Below are 19466 nucleotides of genomic sequence, written 5' to 3'. Positions count from 1 at the left end.
TAACCAAGGTGTAGTGTTTGTGAAAAATGTTTTACTTCTCATCATTTTGATGAAAAAAATAATGTCAATATTAACTTTCATCTCTTTTATCCTTTTAATGTTTGATCCTTGTGTCTCTTCTAAAACATTTTGTCTAGCTTTTTCTTAGTAGAAACTAGATGAGGAAAGCCTCAAAGGTTCACTGAATTAAAACTGTATGAGGTAAATACAGATTGAAACAGGATTATAGCAGATCTACTGAATTCAATTCAACTTAAGGCTTACTTGAATGCAATTGATTCAGCAGGTCTACTTCAGGAATGACCAAAACTGGATTCAGTATTATGTTCTCTGTTACATAGTTAAATGCACTGTGTTGTTTTACCTCACAGTGCTTCTGACAAAGATTACAAAAACACATTAAGCCTAATTAATTATAATTAATTAATTTAGAAAGTTGTCAATTCTTGTAACTGTAGCAGTGTCTTCCTTCATTTCCTTTCTTTTCTTGGCATACAAAGGGACCAATCGGATGGGTAACTGCACATGGACAGGCATTTTTTTAAAAGGCGCTGAGGTAATGGGAATAACGTGATAGGTTGCAGTGAACATCCAGCTACTTATTCAAGGGTTTGAAGCAAACCAACAACAAACAACTCCATTCTCCACTATCATCCTCATGAAACATGACTGGAAACAGAGGAAGAAAATACTTTTTCTGCTGGATGCCTTAGAGGAAAAAATGCTTATAATGTCTGTCATTTTCCTGCCTTCGTGAAAAATTGAGGAGACCCAACCTTCTAGAAGCCTAGGAAAATAACAGTAAAGCATTATCTCTATTTGTAAAACATATGGCTGTATTTTAATCTGCAGCTATTGCTGCATTTCATTGAGTATTTTATTTAAAGTAGAAAGGGTTTTGTGCTGTTTTATATATATTTGCTCTGTGTAATTTGACATCCTTATATGTATTTCACTGTATTTTGTGTATTCTGTTGCGCTACTATGTGCTTTTGCAAGCCGTTCAAGTCCCTTTCAGGAGATGGTGGTGGGATATAAATAAAGTATTATTATTATTATTATTATTATTATTATTATTATTATACTCTTTCCTCTACTTAGAAATTAACAAAAGGGAAATTAGGGAATTGTTAAAGCAGAGCTTGGAAAAATACTTTGCTAGATCCCAAATCCTGATACGGCATAGATATGGTATGGCTGGGAGATTTGGGGAGCTGAAGTTCAACAAAGTAACTTTCCCAAGTGCAGAGAACCCCAGAAGAATGATATTATGTCTCTTTTCACAAGTGGAATTTACAAAAAATAGACATCATTCAGTAAGTGGTACACTGCTTGTACCTTTGTTTAACCTTTGTAATTATTTCAAGAGATCTACCAAAATTACACCCATGATTTTTCTGGATTGAATCCAGGTAATTTAATGTCAGTGGCCTTTCTAAATGAAATAACTGAGTAGTAACAGTTCCAATTGACTCAATACTCTCAAAATTAAGATACAAATGCAGGACATGCTGAATGATGAGCCAATTGATCATAACAGAGCCTCCTTGCCCTGCCACAAAATATCAAATTGTCTTCACTAGAGTCTACCTTTTTAGTTGGTAATCGTCCTGTTAATGTTTGTAAGAAACTTGACGTCTCTGTGTGCGAAGACATACGATTACAACTTCGATCTGTAGCCTACAGGGGTGGAAATGAATGAATGATGACAGCACATTAAAATTTGCTGGGGATGACATTTGCAGCTCAGGGACAAGGGACATCAACAAAAAGACAGAGATGTACGAGTTTCAAATGCTTTGCCATGTGTAGATTTCATTAAAACAAAGTGACAAAAAGTCTAGAATATAAACTCTACATTTTAGAGAGTAGGGTTCTTTTAAAGTATCATGCATAATATTTATCCTTCCCATAAAGAATATATATATTGGGAAAAGCATGAAACTGTTATGTAAGAATACTGCAGGATGTTGGCATAGAGCATATGAAGCATATGGTATATTTCATGGTATCAGTGCCATTCCTGCCAGCCTAACTAAATGTACTAGCCCCAAAATTATAATCAAATAAGCTTGGTTTAGGCATAAAATGTAACATGAAATGTTATTATTGTTAAATTTAGTTTTAAGTATTAATAATGCATTTTCATTTATATTACATTCATATTGTAGATAAGAATTCAGGTTTTTAAAAGAGAAATCTGAGAGGTATGTTCAACTCATTTCACCCACTGGTGTGATCGAAGTTTTTTAAAATCCCACAAAATAAATAATCATGCAATGTTAAGAAGCAAGCACGCTTTGCAACCAAGCGTGTTATCTTATGACACCTTTTTAAGTATCCAAGATTCACTATGTTATGGCTAAGATAGCTAATGTAGATAATGATGGAATCATTCACATGACAAAGTGATGACTGCAGAATAAAGAAGAAGAAAATGTTTTATGAAAATGGTTAAAATGACTAATGATGCTTCAAAATAAAAATACAAAAATAAATAAGGTTTGGTTAGGCTTCATCATATTTAGAGAAGACCTACTGGAATCAATAGGAGAATTATATTTACAATGATTGATTTCCACAGGTTTACTCTGTATAGGACCAAGATTGTATCCAGCATACAGATTTTGCAGGGATCTGTAGCATCTGATGCCATTGGGAATATGAGCCATATGATGTATAAAAGCTATAGGTAAAATAAATACAGGATAGGAGTAGACCACAATGTTTTAAGTACAAAGCAGGAAACAGAGTGTTGCCAACTGGTGGTTTTTCATGCAGTGTGGTGGAGTGGGAACATAATACAGGACCATGGACTCTTTAGAAATGAACAAAATCGAGATAAGGAAATGTGTCAATGTAAGAGGACAAGATGATGGTCTCTGGGTGATATCAGCCAAGGTGGGGTGGGACAGAAAAAGGAAGTTCTGATGTAGACACCACCTGTGTAGCCTCTGCACTTGGACTGGGGTTGGATCCCCATGGAGTGGCTTTTGGAGCCCCAGTGTTTACCCAGGAGTTGGAGCGATCCAAACCCTGGGCATATAATAGAAAGCAGTAGGGAAAGGAAAGAAATGTTACATGTTGCATGCCACATAGTATAGGAAATGCAGGGATACTAATTATTTCAAAGAAATCCAGAACATACTGAGCACAAACATATCTTCAATTAGTACTGTTAAAAATCACCTAGGTTTTAATCTATATCATTATTTCTATAACTTTCCCATCATGTCCAAGTAAAACAAGTAATTTGTCCAAGTAACCCAACAGTGCCTATAGATGCATTTGCAGAAAATATTTTGTAATTTTATTTCATTTTGTACATTTTTACACATTTTAGTAATGTTTATTCTGCCATAAATAAAACCCTACAAAACACAGAAATGAATGGTTAGTCACACTGTCCTAATGATTTCAAAGAGACTGGCACACAACTACTTTACTCTGGATTTGGAAAAGTGATTGCAGCTTAACACTTCAGAGAGAAAAATGTGTATATAACCATGTGTAGCTTTCTCCCTACTCACTATCTAACAGCAATAATACAATATTATAATTATATATTTTATATGACATGTAATATTACTAATAATATTACAATGTAATGGTATAGTATAATATAGTAATATATAATAGTGATATTGTACTATGCTAATAATATAATATATTATACGTATATATATCTCGTAAGCCACTTTGAGTCCCCTCCGGGGTGAGAAGGGTGGCATATAAATGTCATAAATAAATAAATAAATAAATAAATATGTTTTTAGTGATCTGTCCCATCAATGCACATATAACTCTATGTCTGCAAAGTGATAGTCTCAGTTGCTAATTTAAGGGTCTCTCATATTCATATACTGGCAAATCGTATGAAGTCAACTGTTGGCATTTTTTCAGTTAGACCAAAACACTGGCTGTCAAACAATGAATGAAGGACCCAGGCCTCAGAGGGGAAGTTTATAAACCATGAAGTAATATGATTGCATATATGGGATCTGAGAAATTCACAGTAAATAAATTTCAACAACAGGAAACAATCATGAGACCTGCAAGCTGGATTTCAACAAGAGCCACTTTGCAGTTACTAAAAGGTTAGTTTTCTTCAGATCACAGTTTTGTAGTCAGGCCCTGGAAAAAATGTGGTCATTTATATTGTGAAAGCTAAAGAGGTTCCTCTATTTAATGGTGGACCAGGTATTCTTCACACTGAAACTCACTTGACTCTATTCAGAAGTTCTCCTAACCAAAAAAATTGCAGAGTTGAGGGGAACGAAGGGGCAGGAAAGATCTATTCCATGACTAGTTATATAACTTTGGACCCAATCCAGAATTTCATACAGTAAATTTGTGTTTGGGATAGACCATGGAGCCTCAAACTTTAAAATAAAATTGAGAGTTGCCCTTGACCTCAGCATGCTAAGAATTTTGCAATATCAGATCCATAATATAGTTTTACTCCTTTCAGCTGATTAAAAATCAGAATAAGTTTCTGTAAGAAAGCTGCTATCCATTTTTATTGCCAAATTACTCCAGCCAGGCAGCTCACGTAAAACTTATCATATCCTAGGTAAATTCCATGTGCACATCGCTCCCTTAGGCATTTCACAAAAAGGTCAAGGTGGTTTAATTAAGCAAGACCATCAAATGGATACTTAAATATTCCATGCTCTCCCAGTCAAAGGCCTTAAATGTTTTAAAAGAACAACATGTGTCTCTTTTTGGGCATAAGACTTTTTAAAAATCATTCAGAAATTATTAAATTCTGTGATCTTTCCATTTTTGTCCTGCCCTTTTATACAAATGGGGCGATGACTTAAAAAATAAAGTGTCTTGGCTGATTTTTCATACAACTGGGTGTAAAACCGTTTTTAAAGTGGCTCATAAAATACGTATTTTAAGCTGGAAGGAAGAATTAAAGGTCAGAATTCTACAATGAAGAGTCTTGCTCTTTTGTTGACACTGTCCTTGCAGAGACAAGCATCTGGAGATGCAATCTGGTTATGATCAAAGGTTCCCTTTGGATGAGCTGCCTGACACATAAGAATATCCTGGTATGTTGTAGATTGATGTATCCAATTTGTGTCAGATAGTATAGTCGAGGACCGAACAGGGTTCCTTGTTTAATTTCTATTCATTAAAAACATTGGCTGTTACTCTCACATAAAGCACAATTCTTACCTTACTGGCAATGATTGACCGTACTTCATCATCAGGTGAAGTTGGAGTCCCAGATATATCAGGGTTGCTATTACTGAGGCTCCTAGAGCGATTTAAATTCAGGCTTGCTGGTCTGATGGCTGAACGAGCCATGGTAGCATAATGTACTGAACCTCCTAAACCTCCAGGGCCTAAAACAATTAAATAAATTAATACATAATACACAAGCCAAAATATCTGTACTCCACTTTTGTTTAAAAAATTACCATAATTACTTGAGTATAACGAGCCATTGAATGTAATGTGCACCTCAGTTTTGAAGGAGTGAATTACAAAAAAAATGCTATTGAATGTAATGTGAGGTAGTGATGGCCACAAAATGGCTGATGGGAAGCCATGCCCTCCTGGCCTTCCCATCAGCTTTTTTGCAGCCACTGCTGCTTCTTCCTCCTTGCTTCCCAGCTAGGATCTCTTGCCCAACAGCGCAGGCAGATGGGATTCTAACACATCATTGAATTCAATGCATACCTCAATTTTAGCAATGTAATTTAGCCTAAAATGATGAGCATTAGACTAGAATAAATATGGTAGCTCCTCTTTGATTGCTAGTAATCTCAACAAATTCAGCAACAATAACAGACAGATATTTTATGTTTCAGTTTTGGAATTTTATTACAATTAGATCTTCAAAAAGACTAAACTTTTGTGCAATAGGTGTTCTACAAGAAGAGGCTATAGCTTTGAATATGTTTTGATGGTTTTTAACTGATAATTTTAATACTGTTATGTTTAATTCTGTTTTAATGTCTGCATATTTGTATATTTTAAATTATGTGGTCATGCTTTTAACTGTAAGCCACTGTGAGTCTCCTTTGGGAGAGATAAAATGGGATACAAATAAACATAATAAACATAACAACAACAACAACAATTACTACTACTACTACTCCTCAAGTTTATCTGGAAACCACACAGGGCTTTTATTTTGGAATATCTTCTCCCAGTACAGATCTCTGCACTGATTCAATAGTAAGGGAAATACACTGTACAGTTGATCTTTGACATTTGCAAATTCCCCTGCCTACATATCCATTTACTTCTAGAAACTGAGGATTGTTAAGCATGGTTGTAACAGTTAGAACATGAGAAGTTGTGGTGGGAAAGCTAAATTGGCAAAACGTAACAGCTGCCCAGTGTATCATGCCACCCATGGTAATGTGCAATGTATCCTAACATTTCCCATTCCTTAAACTGGGTTAAACCCCGATGATCTATAATTCAGTTAACCCCTGAAATCATGCCCTTCAGTTGTAATCTTTCAGTGTAAAAGCTTTTTTAAATTGAACATACCTGGTGACGGTGAATTGGAAGAGGTGTTTGGTAAACGAAAAACATAATAGATATATGATGTGAGAAGACTGTTTCTGCCATGCTGGTCTTGGTTTCCTTCTAGGTTTTTGTGCAGCCTATTAACAATAGAGGCCATGGCTTCAAAAGATGCTTGTCCCAGATTAACTAAAAGAAAATAGAGGGGAAAATGTGGCATCAGGCTATTGATTAGTGTTGGTAGTTTCACTATCATAGCAGCAAATTTTGAAGACAAAGAATAAGTGGTTGTTTAAAAAAAGAATATAAACATAAATATCATCTATACAGTATCTTAAATGTGGTTGGAAATATGAGTTTCAGTACAGGCAGTAAATATCTGAATGATTACTGTTTAAAAGAAATCTGAATAGTCTGAATTTGAAGAGCTTATTGCTTCCAAACAAGAAATTTAGTACAATTCCTACGAGGTATATTTGATTTTTACTATATCACGAACATTAAGAATTACTTAAAATAGATCACATGCTTAAAAATCACAGAATTAAATGCCAAAAATTATAAATATATCACACCATGAGTCACAAATATTTTCAGAAATATAATCAAAACAATACACGAAACCATGGCTTAAATGAAATGGGAACAATCAACATTTTATCTATGAAATACTGAAAAGAGATACAAGTTGAGCATCCATTATCCCAAATTTTAAAATCTGAAATACTGTAAAATCCAAAATTTCAATTAAAACTGAATTATATTTTAATGAAAACTGAAAATTTTAAATAAAATACCTATTTGGCCTGCAATAATAGGAGGTCGTATAACCAAAAGGATCAGTTTGTCAAGCAGGAGATGAAGAAATCGCACCACTGGCTCCAGCTGGGATGAACTCAAAGCTGAAATACTGCCCTTTAATTCGTTTTCCAAGTTGTTTTCCATTATTCTCATGTCACCGATCCGTACAGGAAACATATGTTCATCCAGGGCATGAACAAGTGCAAAAAACTTGTCGAGGTAAGGATCCTATATATTCAAAAAGTCAAGCATTATACACTAAGTTGTGCTGTTTTAAAACATTTATGTTTTTTTAAATACCTGATTCATTTAACTGATGCTAAAGAAGAACACACATACACATGCGCTTATTGCTGTGTGCTCATAAGCAGATAAATAGCCTGTGGGCCCCAAATGAATTACAAGTGGCCCACAAAGGATGTTTTTCCAGCCCTTTCCAGATCAAATAATCAAATTTTGGTGGCAAAGAGTATTGACAAAAACTCTTAAAAAAAAACAAAACAAAGAACCCTTGATTATGTTTCAAAGAGCTTTTTGAAGTTTGCAGCTGGAATTTGGTGGCAGAGTGAAACCCACAACATGCACCTGGGAATGGAGGGACCCCATAATACTGTCTATCCAAACAGGTGCTATGAGAAAAGTCAACAAATATATCAGTTCAGCTTTAAATACTGCTGCCTCTTAATATATACCTGTGTATGGATGGTTGACACAGAAATGATTTCTACATTGAAAACTCCTTTATGGTTATCCACCCACTTCATTCCAGGAAGCTGTACCTGATAACAAAGCAATATATACACAATAAAAACCACTTTTGAGTCTCTTTATGGACAATAAAACAGAAATACAGTTCAGGTATTCGTAGCCAAGACATTCATCCTACCCAATACAACTGAAGATGATATGAGAATCTTTTTAAATATTTGCATTCAGACATCTTATTGAATAAATTGCCTTGCTGAGACACATTAGTGTAAAGAATAACTGACCTCTGGTGAAAGCACAGAATAAGCTTGTGGTGGCTTCTCCAAGGAAACAGGGAGGCAGAACTGACCAGTCTTTAACCGCCCATTCTGGAGCATGGGTATCCACTTAAATTGGGAAGAGAAGACATAATGTCAAATAAACAGTATGTAAGGCGCCTTCAGCTCATTCAGTGGTTTGGGGTCCTTTAAATATTACCAGGGGGAATATAGTTAGGTCACAGGACTACAATACATGCAAGGATTTGGGAATATCTATGGCAAGCATCCTCACTGCTTCTGTGGATGCTTGCCATAGATGCAGGTGAAATGTCAGAAGAGAATGCCTCTAGAACATGGCCATATAGCCCCCCAAAAACCCATTTGCGAATATAGTTAGATCACAGGACTACAATACATGCAAGGATTTTTGTTATTTATGTTTCTATCTTGCTTTCTTAATCAATTTACTCCATTCAATATGCAAAACTCTCCTAGGCTCATAGCGTCCAGCCTTTGAGACAGATCATGCAAAGAGATTGTGATTTTTTTCAAGGTCACCAAATGACTTTCATGGCTTTGAGAAGGCTAGGATCTGGATCTCCCAAACCCTTGTCTGAAACTCTAAACATTATACTTATAATTAAACCAAAATGAAAATGTTTTCCATTTCAAAAAAGAGTGGAGGAAAATGCAATAAAAGAAACTTGAAACCAGATAAAGAGAACCACATTTCAAGTTAGTGTTGAATAGTGTTTCATTCTGATACTGAAAAGTTCAGTCCATTACAACCAAACAGCACAATACAAAGTCCTAGAGCTGAGGAAGTGTTAAGATATAAATAAAACGAGGAGGCAGATGATAAGGGGTGATGAGGAGGAGGATAATAAACAGCAATTGAATGTCCACTGGTCAGGTTGGATTCAGTGGACCTTGCAGACTGTGATTCTACAATAGAGACAATGATGATGACAGCAATAATAACAACAATATCATTGCTTGTATCCATTCTGACCTGGATTTTATAATTAATACAGGTTTAATAGATGCAACTTTGCTGGCTGCTTGTCTTGTGATAATGTTTATTTTTCAAGGCTGGCATGTGAACAAAGTCCTTGAAACAGCTAAAACAAACCTATTTGTGTATTGAGCCCTTAAGTGTCCTAAGTCTTAAAAGTCATGGATGAAACTAACAGAGTGTGGAAGACAAATTGTGGACTTCATTGCAGCAAGACATGGTTCCAGTGTGCCTGAAGGAGGCAGTATTGAAAAATGCTTCTGAATTCCATATCCTACTGAATAATTTCTGGCGAGTTTCCAGTAACAGATTCTTTGACGTTCTAGCTCCAGGAGGTCTTGGATTAAACTGATTCTCCAGATCTATTTCAATCTGGCTTCATGTTTGGTAAAGGGATTGTTATGGCATTAATCTCTTCAGTGGATTCAGCTCTGAAGCTGGTGGTTTTGGGGATATCCAGGAATTTTCACACTTGAGACTACTGTGCCAACTGTACTTTTTTTGAAAGGGTGTTCATAGTGAGTGATCGGTTTCAGCCAAGACATGGAATGCTAATCTTTCAGTGATACCAGACTTGACTTAACTGGCAGTGTTGCTCCAAAGCCTCTTATTAAAATGACTGGTACAAACTGAGCACACTCAAACTTGATCTTTTCTTCCACATGGCTAAAAACTGAAAGGGAAATAAAGAACCAAAGGAAAAAGGTTTGGACATAGCTGCTTTTACCGTGTATCCAACAGGAGTTTCAAGAGGGGTGTTTTGCTTTTGTTGGCAACTGACATGATAAAAAGTAAAAAGGATGTGGTGATGGTCAGTTAATGTTGCAGGCAGTTTTATCTTAATCTCTTCATGAAAATCCGGAGATCTGTTTTGAGATAAAAAATAGATAGATAAGGTAGATAGATAAGTAAATATCAAACTTAGCAGGTCTAGATAACTTAGTTTTATGTTTTCCTTTCCCAGAGCTGAACTGCCTTGGTTAAACAAAAAATGTGTGGCGATCAAAACTTCATGGAATCAATAATGTCTTGATGACACTCTGGTACCTTGACTCAGAGCCAGAGGAGAAGCTCTGCATGCAGAAGATTCTGATTTCAATCCCTATTGGCAACAATTAAAAGGATCTTGAGTTTTGTCCCACTCAGGATAACAGATGTGGGTAGATGGCCTATTGGTAGTTCCAAAAGGGAAATAAAATATCAACAAATAAAAACATGTGGTAGATCAAAAAATAAGAGCATCTTGAATACACTGCAGAAGAGAGTTTATTTGAAGTTTCAAGATAGAAATTCCTCCAATGTTTTGGAAGCCATCTTGGGCCTCACTTTAAAAACACAAGCACATTTCTTAATATTATTTCTGTATACAGAAAAGAACACTGGTTTGGACCACTAATATACAATTATTTTAAAAAGGAAGAATAAATTACAAAAATACCTTTACTCACACTTCCAAGATGCTTCTAGCCCCTCCAAGATGTATCATAATTGCATAGTTGACACCTATACTGGTTGGTGGTGGTTTGTCTCATATTTCACTGCCATGGTGGTTTGGAGCAACTCCAAGGCACCAGACAGTGGTAGGAAGAAATAGCCCTCTTCTTCGTTCTTTAGCTACAAGCTCAGAAGGAGATTTGAGCTAATATCCCATGAGGTCTTGGCATTTCAAAACTATAGTGAACTTGCTCCTATTTTCACCCATGGGAAGGAGAAAAAGGTCCTCTCTCTGGTATTCCATTGGGGAGGCAAAAGATCCTTTCAATCCCATGTATTAGATGAATGTTACCCTCATTACCAAAAGTTTATTAAGCCCATGTTTTATGTATTTTGCTAGAATACTTGGACTACAACAAGATTTATACTCTGTGTGCTTTAAAAGTCAAGAGTACAACAAATCCCTGAAAAGGCCAAATGAAATTTAAAACGGGATTTGGACACTCTAAACCTTAATAGGATTATGGCACTTTGGCATCAGTCCTAAACCACTTTTTCCCTTTATGTGCTTATTCTCATAATAAAGAGCTTGAAGGTCACGACTTATGTCTGGGCATATTTCAGGTTAAAAAATAGACCTCCCAAGTCAATTGATACAAGAGACCAGAATAAAGTCTTTAGCTTTGGATTACATCAAAAAGCATGGTTTTATATTCATGTATGAACCTGATTATAACATACAAAAACTTACAGGATATATTTTTTTTGGAAGTTGTCTAAATTTGGCATTATTGACTAGTTTATTTCAGTATCAAATAGAAGATACAACATGCAAGACATTTAAATAAAATACCAATCAAGCTATTATTTCAATTCTGATTAAATTAAAATATCAGTAAGCCTTTGCCAATGTAAAGTCCAACATGTCATGCTTTGCAAAACTGAAATTTCAGATTCTCCACATGAAACATATTACGCTTATCGGTGTGATGTTTTCCTTGTGTGCATGATGTTAACGCAGCCATAGGTGATCTAGAAGCATCTTGTATCTTCCTTAAACCTATCAGGGATTGTGGTTCCATTTTAAAACAAGGTTCACATTCCTCATGCATGTTATTTTTAAGGGAAACATATGGCTTTTTTCATATTTTCCCCCCCACTGTGCTAGTGAATTTTTCGGCTGTGGTAGGATGCAGGTGGTTCTGAAGGCAATTCAGTTTCTCATGGACCAGAGTTTCCCTTCTGAATTGTAAGAGGAATAATTGTATACACTGCATATATACAGTTACAGGACAATATTTTGACAATACTTGAACCGGAGACATGCCATAGAATTGCACTGCAACACCTAGATAGCCAATGAACACTTACTGGGGAGATACTTTTTGGAATGTTGTTACATAAACTATTTGAAATGCTAAATTGGTATGGATCCCATAGTTTTTAAGATGAGTGAAACTGGAGATATTGTACTGAATCTATCGATAAATGGGCTGTACGTGCTAAATAAAGTATCCAAATGCTTTAAAGTATCCCTGCCACAGAAATTGTAAACCTCATTTGCAAAAACTATGGTACCATGCCATTGTTCACAAACCTGTGATTCTGATACTTTAGTAGTTAGTGCTAACTGAGCAAGCCACAATTATCTTACACCTGATTTTACAATATTATGTACTTAATGCCACATGAAGTCTAACTAGTAAGTTATTAAACATATTCTGCATCTTACCTGTTATGATAAACAACCGCTGTGTATGCTTCTTTTGAAAATTCAGCACAGCTGGACTTCCCAAAGATTACCTGCCAAAGTGAACAAAATGAGACCTTTGAATGTTCTCTCCATGACCTTTGGATATCAAGCTAATAAACCTTTAGCTAATATTTTTAGTGAGATCCTCTCTTTCTCTGGTATACTCTATTAGGTACAACAGTGTAAATAGCGATATAAAAAAACAACCAAAATAGAAAAAATGTGACTGGAAAAATAGTTTGCAATGTATATGTACATTGTGATCCACCCTGAGTCCTCTGCAGGGTGAGAAGGGCAGAATATAAATACTGTAAATAAATAAATAAATAAATAAATAAATAAATAAACAAACTTGAAGGAGTAAAGGTTAAAAACTAGAGGGAACACAATCGCATCTATCCATCTAAACCTGAAGTAAGCCTGTTTGGTGGATTCAGTAGGGGTTTTTTTTCCTGCTCTGTCATCCTTCCAGATCTATATCATTTTCCAAAAAATGGAAGTGAAAATGGAAGACTGCTTCTAGTTTTTGAAAATTAATATTTTTTGTTTCATTGCAGAGGAACCTGTGAACTATTCAAAAGATGAACTGCTACTGTAAAAGACACAAAGACAGAGGGCAGTGTGTGTGTGGTGGGGGGGGGGGGGGGTACAAGTAATATTGGGGGGGGGGGGGGCTGTGTGCAAAAAAATTGCACCCTCCTCCAATTTAAAACAACAGTGCAAAACTGCGAGGATCTGGGAGTCTCCCAGTCACAGCATTCAGCCTCCATCATTTCCATTTCTATCCATTTTTTCTCCAGGGGTGGGGGTCACATACAGGCTGTAATTTAAAGATTCTAGCAATCTGCTTTGTACTCCACTTAAACTCTATTTTTGGTCTGGGAATGCAGACAGAAGCAAAAGGAACACAGACCAAATAGGATTGCAGAAGGTACACAGAAAAACCAACATAAAGACTACTAAAGCCTTAAGACTGAAAAAGGAATAAAACACAAGTACAAGCACCATACCGGCATTGCATTGCTTGGATCCTCTCCAAACATAAACTGGACTTTCACAGTGATATTCCGAGCAGATCCTTGTCGGTTGGCAAAATTAAGGCTTTGAGGGTAGACATAGAGAAGATTTCTGTAGAATAAAAAAAAAAGTCAAACCCATTATGTGATGGAAGGCACTGAGTTGTTTGGAAACCTCTGAGGTGGTACTGTAATCAAAACTGTATTATTTTTGGAGCACTTTGGCAAAATTCTGTAAGTTCAGACCAAGAAAAGTTTTTGATGAAGTCCTAAATGGAATTCATAGGAAGTAAACAAACTGAAGTAAGCCAGAAATGCTTCCAAGTAACTACAGAGTTGTTCTTTCAGTGCTGTTCTCATCAAATTATGCTTTATTCCTTTCTTCTCATACTAATTTCCTTGTGTCATGCAAATACATCCAAACATGCACATATTGAAACAATGGAAACAGAACTTGCATTAAATAGCCTCCTGATTTTCATGTTCTGCTTATGTATCTTATCAGTAGACTTCTATTACTCAATGGAGGAAAATGCCTATTTACAGTACATAATTACTCATCCGGTTGTTATTTTCTTGTGGTAGATAGAGATAGCTAACATAATGTATACACTAGTAAATAAATAAAGTAAATTTATGTCTTATATATCAGGGATAGGTAAAGGGCCAGCCTTTACCTGGACCTGCCAATTTTTTGGATTTGATGGCTAGAGCAAAGAATGGTCAGACAGAACATCTTGCAACTGATGTCTTTAAAATGTTTACATTCTCGGTAAGTGTTCATGACACTGCAAGGCAAAGGTTGACCTATTCATAAGATAGGTTTGGATAGGCTTTCGTGAGAGGGGTCTTCTTGCATACGTTTTCTTTTTCTGCGTATCTAGAAACCTTGCATTACCTCTGAATAACAATATCAAAATGAAGGCTAGGAAGAATTTTATTGATCTTTTCTCTTCGGGTCAAGATTTTTTTTCCTACTTATTGGGGACAAGGATGCAGGGTGTAGTTTTGTAAAGGTTAAGGGGAAACTGACAGTGGCAGTCCAGGCTGGCAGTTTGGATTGATAAACTAAAGAAAATGGAATGGGAGCAATGTGCAAATATCAGGTAGATTTTGCCTATACGGTATGTGAATATCAAGTGAGTTGGATGAAATGCATAATTTGTTTTTGCATCTGCCAATTATGGCAATACAAAGATGAGTACCCTTGACTCATCTTTTTAGCTGGTTTCCTCGTGTTTTACTGAATGATGACATATAAGAAAGACAGAATAAAAAACCAAGCAGTCATGGAAGAGGAAATTTTGCATGCTCACATTTTCACTAAATCTGTGTCCGTTTTAATATGAGAAGTGAAAGTTTTCATATTTAGCTTTTTACAAACTGAGCTAAAATATTGTCACATTATCCATAACGTTTACTCCAGCAAATACATAAGAAGTACAGCCTCATTGCCTTATACTGCTGCTCAACTATGACCCCCATTCCTGTGGGCTGAATCCAATCCATCCCTATTCACAGGAAGGTTCATTCTATTGCAAGAATACAATTCCAGATCCTTGAATTGTGAGGACCATGGACCACATTATCTCTTGCCTTCATGCATTGCATAAAGTTAAGTTTCTGGACAGGCAATTCTTCCTGTTTCAAAATTAAGACCTTCATGCTGAATTAGGCGCCGAAATTTCATCCCCATTGGTCACCTTGTTTAATCAATGTTCTCTTTATTATTTCTGCAGGCAGCTGCTGAAGGATTTCCTCTTATTCTTTTGTGGCTCTCCTAAATTATTTCATTCTGGCATGAATACATTTGGCTCCTCGATGTGCTTTTTCAAATAAAAATGGATATGAAAATTTATTTTAAAATGTACTTTGCTCATAAAACTTTCATTAAGTATTATTAGTGACTTAAGAGAGGAATTTAAATGTATTTCAAAGCATGATCTCTGCATTAAGAACAGAGATCGTCTACAGGCTTACAAGGTTAGTGGACCCTGTTTGTCTTTAAATGGACAAGACATATTATCAGACATCTCCTTTGGTGACATTATTTCTTCTGGTGACTTGAAGGCAGGGTCATTTCAGTTAATTTTGGCTTCTGAGGGGGTCCTAACCTACAGCCTACTGTAATAATAACAAACATTTTGTTCCAATAGATTGTAGGCTAGGACCGCCTCAGAAGGTGAAGATCAGTGAATAAAAGGGTTCTTTTTTATTTGAGAGAACACCTATTTAGAAATTTCTAGATGTTCCAGCACCACTCCATGATAAACTTCTACTGGGACTTGAGCATAGAGTTGAGCTACAGAGCCTACAAATACATAAAGGTAAAGGTTTCCCTTTGACATTAAGTCTAGTCGTGTCCGACTGGGGGGTAGTGCTCATCTCCACTTCTAAGCCAAAGAGCTGGCATTGTCTGTCGAAGCCTCCAAGGTCATGTGGTCGGCATAACTGCATGGAACACTGTTACCTTCCCACCAGCCCAGTACCTATTGATCTACTCACATTTGCATGTTTTCAAACTGCTAGGTTGGCAGAAGCTGGGGCTAACAGCGGAAGCTCACCCCACTCCCCGAATTCAAACCACCAACCTTTCGGTCAGCAAATTCAGCAGCTCAGTGGTTTAACCCACTGCACCACCAGGTGCTCCAAATGCATAGCAAATGCACTTCCTGTTGCCGCCATGAATCTAGGTAATCCAGCATGACTCTTATTGTTAATATCTGGTGGAAGCCGACCATAGAGTTTTCATTTAGAGATTCCTACACAGAACATATTAACCAAATCTTTAAAAGTGAAACTCACAGATCTGACCCTAACCTTCTACATAACTGAAGAGTAGAATATAGGTCTTCCTTCGACATGCTGATGATGATCGGAACCAAAGCTAAAAGTAGGAAAGGCAATCCCTTCTTCTCTTTCACTATGTCTTCTCTTTTCCATTATTTTGACCTACTGCTTTCACTAGAGATCTGCATTGCTTCCTTGCAGAAAAGTCAAATGAGGCTGAGATATTCAAGAAATTCAGACTAGTACCATTTGTGACACAAAGGCTGTATGTTGCCCATTCCTGAACGAATCTGGTAGTTGCAAACCAATTGCTTTTTTTAATGATGTGATTTTTTTCCCTTTAAGAGCTTAAAAGAGTTACCTTTGAAAAGTACAGTTGACCATGCTCATTCTTGGAATTGTAGTTTAAAAAGTAATGTTTTTAAGCTCTGGTGCTAACTTACTAAATGTACCATTTTGCTTGTCCAGGAGTGAGAAATAGCAAGTCTATCCTCTTGCTATTTCTCACTCCTGGCGCTCTACAAGCCCCAAAACAGCACATAACAAAACATTTGAATACTATTTTGGTGAATGAATAAGTATAATGAGCACATGGGAGAGAGGATTTGTTTTGAATATTAATCCCCAATCTCAACAACTTTTCTGACATCATCTTCTAAATTTTTTAATTAATTGTGATCTTCTGCTTGAGCAACTATCCAACCCATTATTTGCCACTTAAACCTATTTAATTCATGGGTAAATTACACTTTCCTCTTATCAAATGTAGGTTTAAAAGTTAATAATTTATTTCTATCTATTTAACATTTATTTATTTGCTCACCAGAGGTGGATGGGAGCTGAGCAAACAGAATCTTGACCTAATGGTGATAGTACTCTATGTGTGGGAGAAAAATGGCCTTGAACATATCCAGGTCAGTGTAACTGGATGAAGTAACTGTACCCAAAAACAGGTTTATTGTGAGAAAAAGCCTTATTTAGTTTTTAAAGGCTACCACATCTCCCTTATTTGTCTTTGTAAAGTGTTGCCAGCCCATTCCTCTACACTCTGTTAGCCACCACTACTAGCACCACCACCATGATCATCATCTGCTACTATTACTATTCCAGCCAGTAAAAATGACCCTTCCATGAGTTACCATACAAATAAAGGCATCTTCCACTAGCAATGTGTGTTTATGTGTCTTCAAGTCCAGTTCATTTCAAGTTTATAAATTCCAAATGGCTTTCTTAGGCAAGGGATACTCAAGAGGTGGTTTACATTTCATTCCTCTGAAATATAGCCTACAGCACTTGATATGTGTTGGTGGTCTTCCATCCAAGTACTAACTGACCTTACTTAGTTTCCAAGATCAGATAGGATCTGGTACTTTTGGCTTCTATTCCACTAGCTACAGCTTCTTATTTTGTGCAAACATGGACACAACAGTTAACCACGGTTCAACCAAGTCCCACAGTCATTCAGCAAAGATTCCTGGACATAGCATCTCGTACAAAAGGGAACTGTCTATAGGCAAAAAGGAAAAAAAATCTCATCATAGTTTATCTGATTAAGCATAACATACGATCATTAGAACTCTCACACTGTCTTCCAATGAGATTTCTTTGATTCCATAACAGAGTCTCAATCCTATATAACAGAAAACTATCATAAGTGAAATGAAGGCTGAGAAAAAAGTGACCAAATTTAGAAATATATTATGATGTTCCTTATCTCATTATTTTGCTAACATGCATTTTTTCCCTTTCAAAATTAGATCCTTTTTAAAACAGTCCAAAATAGCAATAAAAGAGAATGTGTGTCCTTGTTTATCTCTGCCATAACCACAAGACTGAAAGTCATATGTGCAGAATTTGGCTTTCACTCTAAGGGAACTTTAGGATGATATTCTTTAGAAGTATTTTATAACTGGTTGATTCATTTTTATTATAATCTGTTTCTATCCTGCAATGCTATCTATAAGCAGTATGTGGCAGATGTTCAACTTCCCCTTGCGATAAAGCCTAGGATAGTCATTTCTGCCCAGAGCCTCTAGGTAAGTTGTATATTTTGTTAGGCAGGAACCTGAACTCTTTGAATAAAAGTGTTGGTCGACATTATTTCATTCTCCTGATTAGAATTATGAATTTTAGTGTGTTATATTTTATCTATGTTGAATGGGCATATCCCCATGTAAGCTGCCCTAAGTCCCTCTGGTGAGATGGAGGAGGGACACAAAAATAAAGATATTATATAATAATAATTATTAGGGGAGTGTTAGAGAGAAAATAAGACCAGCGATAAAGAAAAGGGGGAAAATAAGAAGTACAAGCCTAGTTGAGGGTTAAAAGTTTTCAAACCATGTGAATTTGAATACTTCTTAAAATCTATATAGCCAATTTGTCCTGCTGAAAAGCTCTTATATCAAAAATTCAAGGATAACACATTTATCTGATGAGCATATTACTACTGCATTTCAGGTTCACACAAAGAAAATTAATGATTCAGTAGGATTCCCCATGTAACAGGTTAGAAGGATCTGCAAAACCAAATAACCTGTCTGCAAAACAAAGAGAAACAAGGAACAAAAACACAGAACACGGTGGTCCACTCTCTCGGTACATCTCGAACAGACTACTGCAACACGCTCTACATGGGGCTGCCTTTGAAGCCTGTTTGGGAGCTCCAAGTAGTCCAATGGGCAGCAACCAGGTTGCTCACAGGAGCAACATACAGGTAGTATACAGCTCCATTGGCTGCCAGTCTGCTACCGAGCACAATTCAAAGTGCTGGCTTTAACCTATAAAGCTCTAAACAGCTCTGGCCCAACTTACCTGTCCAAACATATCTCTCCCTATGAACCTGTTACAAAGTTAAGATCTGAGGGGAGGCCCTATTCTCAGTCCCACCCCCATCACAAGCCCAACTGATGGGGGTGAGAGACAGACCCTTCTCAGTGGTGGTCCCTCTGCTGTGGAACTCCCTCCCTCCTAGTTTTCCGGAAAAGAGTGAGGACCTGGCTATAGTATCAGGTGTTTGGATAGTGTAATATAGAACTAGCATAATGGTAACAACTTCTGCAATAGATACCATGGTTTTCAATGGTTTTAAACAGTTTATGGTATTTATGTTTTTTTTAAAAAAATTGTCTTTAAGTATATGATATATTGTGTTTTATTTTATTGTGTATTTGGCATTGAATATTATCATGTTGTAAGCC

General features: G+C 36.3%; 1 protein-coding gene across 11 annotated transcripts in view; it reads right to left on the bottom strand.

Annotated features, from left to right (window-relative positions):
* The window catches only part of DOCK7 (dedicator of cytokinesis 7), a 150160-nt gene that overhangs the window by 47044 nt on the left and 83650 nt on the right, over window positions 1-19466 (bottom strand). For 7 of the 11 annotated variants that reach the window (XM_060773636.2, XM_060773637.2, XM_060773641.2 and 4 more), the window contains exons 15-24: window positions 13471-13588; window positions 12440-12510; window positions 10001-10139; window positions 8283-8384; window positions 7983-8069; window positions 7287-7518; window positions 6514-6678; window positions 5185-5354; window positions 2944-3036; window positions 1591-1680 (exon numbers count right to left, since the gene is read on the bottom strand). In XM_060773636.2, the coding sequence (XP_060629619.2) occupies window positions 1591-1680; window positions 2944-3036; window positions 5185-5354; window positions 6514-6678; window positions 7287-7518; window positions 7983-8069; window positions 8283-8384; window positions 10001-10139; window positions 12440-12510; window positions 13471-13588 (1267 nt within the window). The remainder of the gene's footprint in view (window positions 1-1590; window positions 1681-2943; window positions 3037-5184; window positions 5355-6513; window positions 6679-7286; window positions 7519-7982; window positions 8070-8282; window positions 8385-10000; window positions 10140-12439; window positions 12511-13470; window positions 13589-19466) is intronic. The other 4 variants (XM_060773647.2, XM_060773648.2, XM_060773649.2 and 1 more) reach the window with 2 other exon arrangements.

The sequence above is a fragment of the Anolis sagrei genome, chromosome 4, assembly GCF_037176765.1.
Source record: "Anolis sagrei isolate rAnoSag1 chromosome 4, rAnoSag1.mat, whole genome shotgun sequence".
In the NCBI taxonomy this organism is placed as follows: domain Eukaryota; kingdom Metazoa; phylum Chordata; class Lepidosauria; order Squamata; family Dactyloidae; genus Anolis; species Anolis sagrei.
Note: the sequence above shows the minus strand (reverse complement) of the source record. Positions and strands in the feature narration are given on the sequence as shown.